This window comes from Miscanthus floridulus, unplaced genomic scaffold (assembly GCF_019320115.1).
Source record: "Miscanthus floridulus cultivar M001 unplaced genomic scaffold, ASM1932011v1 os_2556_1, whole genome shotgun sequence".
Taxonomy (NCBI): domain Eukaryota; kingdom Viridiplantae; phylum Streptophyta; class Magnoliopsida; order Poales; family Poaceae; genus Miscanthus; species Miscanthus floridulus.
In genome coordinates, this window is record NW_027098373.1 from 48,971 (window position 1) to 54,206 (window position 5,236).

Genomic DNA, 5,236 nt, shown 5'->3' on the forward strand with positions numbered 1-5,236 from the left:
TGTTATCTAAATGTTGCATATGTTTTCACACATATGTTGCAAGCGTATGTTCTAGATGTTTCATTGTTTTCATATATATATATATATATATATATATATATATATATATATATATATATATATAGGGAGAGGCTATTTAGTAGCCGGCTACAAAATAAGTTATTCTGTAGCCACCTCCATTTACTATAATTTTATATACTAATTTACGATAATGTCAATACATATTTACGATAGTTGGGTTACTATAACACATGAGGATATTTACCATAACGTTATATTAAACAACTTAGTAAGGAGTTACTATAATCTCGTAAATTAATATAGTAATTATCGTAACTCAAAGTGGCTACAAAATAAATTATTCTGTAGCCAGCTACAGGATAGTAGTTCCATATATATATATATATATATATATATATATATATATATATATATATATATATATATATATATGTTGCATTCAAGTGTTTCATGTTGTTGAGAGAGTTAAGGAGCGCGGGGAGTGATGGTGGCATGGCACGGGCGCGGGGGAATGGCGTACGGCGAATTGGGGACTGACGGACGGGCCGCGTGGCATGCCGGTGTCCTGCGGACGTGGCTCGCTGGGGCCGGCAATCGGGGCGCGACGGGGGTGGGATGCGCGTGCGGGGCGGGGCGGGGCAGGCTGCGCGTGCGAGGTTAGTCGCGCTGTGACGGGGCAGGAGGCGCGTGCGCGGCGAGAAAAAAAAATCAACGGACAAGGGCAGGCTCCATCCGTCCGAACACGCTATCACTGCCGTTAGATATATGTAGCTTACCTTTATGGAATTTTTTCACGCTTCTTTAGAGCGCAGGTGCCTGAAAACGCAGACCAAAAGCACCTGACAACTGAATGAAAGAAATCAAGGAAAGAAGCTCCAAATCCATCTGATTTAGATCCAATGAATGAGAATCATGTTAATGCAAAATTCCAGGCACCAAATATAGTCGGTCCTTTTTTTTTTTGGACTAAAAGAGTAGCTCACTAAATTTTAGCTGTATCTCAACTAGTCCTTCTAGACATTGTTTGCCTAGACAATCGTTTAGCCCATTTATACATTGTTCAAATGTATGTCAATTTTGTTTAATTGATCGTTTCGGTTTTGTTTAATCGATCTTTTATCACATTTACACGATCGTTTATCTGAATAATGGTTAAACAACAAGCGACCGACTGTTTACAACTACTCCTACCTAATCAAACAGGGTCTAATAAGTCAGCTAAAGACATCAATAAACATTTTGTTTTTTGCGAGGAGACATCAATAAACTTGATAAGCTAAACCCCGAGAACATCGAGGAAGCTAGACACAAACACAGCACAGGCAAACAATCACTCGTGCTTGAATCCGCGCAAATGCCTGTGCCGCTGCGCGCATGTACGCTCTTTGCACGGCACGGCGCTGCGCCACCAGCCTCTAGTCAGCTCTGCCTTGTTGTGCCCTTGCCAGCCTTTTAAAGCAGCACCTGCCATCTTCTGGAGCGCTACCCTGTACATAGTGCGGCCAGAGCTAGAGCCAAAGGCTGACGGGTTGACGCTTCCAAACACGCGCGCGCTCGCCCATGCATGCGAAGAATGCTAGTATGGCCTATCAGTGTCGGACTGTCGCCAGAGCAAAAGGCGCCGAGCTCCAGCGTAGGCGGAGCCCCGCGCACCGGGCAGGCGGACACGAAAGCGATAAAGCAGCCCGCTCCAGGCTGCCGGTTCCAATCAGGCCGAGCAGTGGTGGGCGGCGGCCCCGCCCGCGCAGCCGCGCTGTTCAGCTGTCAACGCCGCCACGGCGGCCGCCGTGCCGTGTAAAAGCAGGCGCGCGCACGTCAGTACGTGCCGCGTACCAACGGAGTACGCCCACCGTCGATTGGGACCCGATGGGCGGCCGGATCGCGACCGACGCGGCGACGGGTGTGGAAGAAGGGTTGGAACTTGGAAGGAGGCGGCGCATGGAGGCGCGCGCCCACGTAGCACCATTGTGCGCCTGGGTAGTCGCGCATTCGCCAGCGCGGTCCCGGACGGAGGGGACACCGTACGCACGGCGGCCGGCGCTTTGTCTGCCGGCCGGGGGGAGCTGCGGGCCGCGAGGGCGAGGCGACAGGCGACCCTGCGCCTGCGGCGTGGCGTGCACGGTGCGCGGCGCGGGCGTGGAAGCCTCCGTGCGTGCATGTTTTGCAGGCGGCACGGCCACCTAGCCTCAGAAATGAATGGCGGTGCATCGGTATGCACGTGCCAAATGCAGCGGCGCGCACGTTGAGGCATCGTGAGAGATTGGGATAGTCAACTGATCTTTTTTCGCGGAGATTCCCAGGTACTCGTCCATCCATTCCACGATACGACTACTCGTGCGTTTATCTTTTTCCTCCGCAAGAATTTATTGTGTTGACACTCGACAATCTTTGCCATCGTTTACGCTATCTAACCGCCAACTTAGGGCCTGTTTAGAATCCAAAAAATTTTGCGCAGTACTCGTCACATCGAATCTTGCGGCACATGCATGGAGTACTAAATATAGACGAAAAAAAACTAATTACACAGTTGGTCGAGAAATCGCGAGACGAAACTTTTGAACCTAATTAGTCCATAATTAGACACTAATTACCAAATATAAACGAAATATTACAGTGAGCCAAAATCAAAAAAATTTGGATCTAAACGGGGCCTTAATAGGGATTCTTCTACAACGATGCACTGTAATGGCTCAACGCTAACAGTCTTTTATATATACCTTCTGCCATTGTGAATCTGGAGCGTCAAGAAGCACACTGGCCGATTTTGTCATCAGTGTAGCTATGTTTACGTGCCAGTATCCTGCTTATGAACCAATCATCAGTGTACTGCCTGATTTTGTCGACCGCTTAGGCCTGTTTTGGATTAAAGGAAATTCATAGGAATCCATTCCTTTGAAAATGTTTCTAAAAATGCTGTTTGGAACGAAGGAAACTTCAACAGTAAACACAAAGGAAAGTTTCCTACCTCCATTCATTTTACAGGAAACAAAACATCCAGTCCAAACCAATGGATTCACGAAGACCGAGACAGCGAGAGAAGAGAAACAAAAAATAATGTTACTTTCTGCATTTTTCCTGTGTTATGAATTCCTGCGTTCCAAACATCCCTTCTAGTTATTTTCCTCGTTTTTCCTTTCATCTGTTTTACCACTGCACACTCAATCTATTCCTATATTTTTTTTCTATTTCTATGTTTTTTATTCCTATTCTAAACGTACCCTTAGTTTTGGATGATGCGGTTCAGCCAAAAGGAAATCAAGGCAACATCTGTCGTCAGGTCCTCTAGGACGTGTGGTTGTGTGCGCGTGCGCTTCCCGCCGCCCACCGGCCGGCCAGACGGACCCCATCCAGCTGAGCCAAAACCGAACCCCCAGGGAGGCTCCAACCACGCCATGGACACACGCACTCCGCCACCCACGTCCCCCAACTGCTACGCTCCCCCGACACCCAACTCACTGCCCACTGGCTCCGCCTCCGCCCGCGTCCGCGCAACTTCTCCAGCTCCCACCTCCCGCCTCCCGCCTCCCGCCTCCCGCGCCATATATAGGACCACGCACCCGCACGGCCAGGCCACGCCGCACCACCACCAGCTCCCGCCCGCGCAACCCCACCCCACGCATTTATTGGCCCTTTGCTGCGCTCGTGCTCGTGCAGCCGCGTCCGAGATCGCCAGCCAGGCATGGCAGCCGGCGCCGGCAAGTCGTCGAAGGAGGCGGACCCCGCGCGGTGCAGGAGGCACCCGAAGCACCGGCACGCGGCGGGTGTGTGCCCGTTCTGCCTACGCGACCGCCTGTCGCGCCTCTCCGCCGCCGCGGCCGCCTCCGGCTCCGGCTCCGCGCGCGCCGGCGCCGCCTATGCGTCGGCGTCATCGTCGGCCTCCTCCCCGCCGTGCTCGTCGTGGGAGGAGACCGTAGCGCAGTCGTCGTCGGCCCAGGCGCCGCGGCCGGCCCGCCGCGGGAGCCTCGCGCTGCTGCTGCGGCAGGAGGGCAGGGAGGCGGTGGCGCTAGCCGCGGGCCGCCGAGCGGAGCAGGAGCGGGAGGGGGAGGATGAGAGGAAGGCGAAGAGGGGCAACTTCTGGACGCGGCTGCAGCAGCAGCTCCACCACGGTGGCTGGCACAAGAAAGACGGGTGCTCGGTGGCCGCAGAGAGGCAGAACGCCGCCGCGCCGCACAGGCGGGCGCCGGTGGTGTGATGCTCGATGCCTCGATCAGGGAGCGGCGACCATTGGAGACCATGCGGATCGTGGACGAGCGCGTCGAGGTGCTCGTCGGTTCTGTGCTGTAGCTGCGTTTACGCTGTTGATTACTAGCAATCTTTCGGTTTCTTTTTCTCAAAAATGTCATGTGACTGCTGCCGTGGAATGGATGGCGGGTGGCGACAGGCGGCCTAATGGCTCGCCCATTTTGTAAACATCACTAAATGAAATGAAGCTTGCACTTGGCTGTTTGCTCGTTCGCGTTACTCTGCTGCCATCATCTCTGATCAATCAAACTTATTGTTCACCTGTTTCAGGCTTATGGTCCGTTATTAACTACTACTACTAGTCTTGCAAGCGAGTTGTTGTGGGGAATGGGTCGAGCCGTTAGGAGAGATACTCACAGGTATGCACATGTGTCGGGTCCAGCAGCTAGGGGAGGTTCAGCCCACGAGACCATGCAGGGGCCGCGAAGTATGGCGTAAGTCAAGCGTGCCTAGCAAGACTACGTGGAGATCCTCGACGATCTAGAAATCTACTCGGATATGCTAGATTACTGTGATATCTATAACTTCCTATCTTGTAAATCGATCAGTATAGAAACAACTGATTTGTAATCCTATCCCCGGTCTATATAAGACGGATATGAACCCCCTCGTTTTGATCTGATCATACGTAATACAATCCACAAAGATACATAACGTAGGGTATTACGTCGAGCCAATGGCCCGAACATGTCTAATCGCTGTCTCTCGTATTTTGTGTCACCATCCGGTTCCCTCACGTGCACCTCCACCGATTCATCTACTACCGTGAGCATACTCCTCGATAGACTGTCGACCACATTACGTCGACAGTGGCGTGTCAGGTAGGGGGTGTACGTGCTGAATTTATGGCTAACTAGATGGTTACCTTTCTGAGCTCCATGGCCCTTCCCGAGCCGGGCCAGATCTTCACGGATCCATAACTTGGGTCGTCGACCCTGACGGCAATGGAAGGATCATGGAGGCAGCGCAGGAT

General features: G+C 52.1%; 1 protein-coding gene across 1 annotated transcript; it reads left to right on the forward strand.

Moving 5' to 3' along the window:
- The first annotated feature begins 3,625 nt into the window (after nt 1-3,625).
- Nucleotides 3,626-4,457, forward strand: LOC136535123 (uncharacterized). The gene has a single exon (XM_066527440.1). It carries the CDS (start codon nt 3,701-3,703, stop codon nt 4,211-4,213), a length of 513 nt encoding a protein of 170 aa, XP_066383537.1. The 5' UTR covers nt 3,626-3,700; the 3' UTR covers nt 4,214-4,457.
- Nucleotides 4,458-5,236: the final 779 nt, after the last annotated feature.

Bases quoted from the DNA above. Each gene is read 5' to 3' on its own strand.
- LOC136535123 (XM_066527440.1), top strand. From the start codon at position 3,701: ATGGCAGCCGGCGCCGGCAAGTCGTCGAAGGAGGCGGACCCCGCGCGG.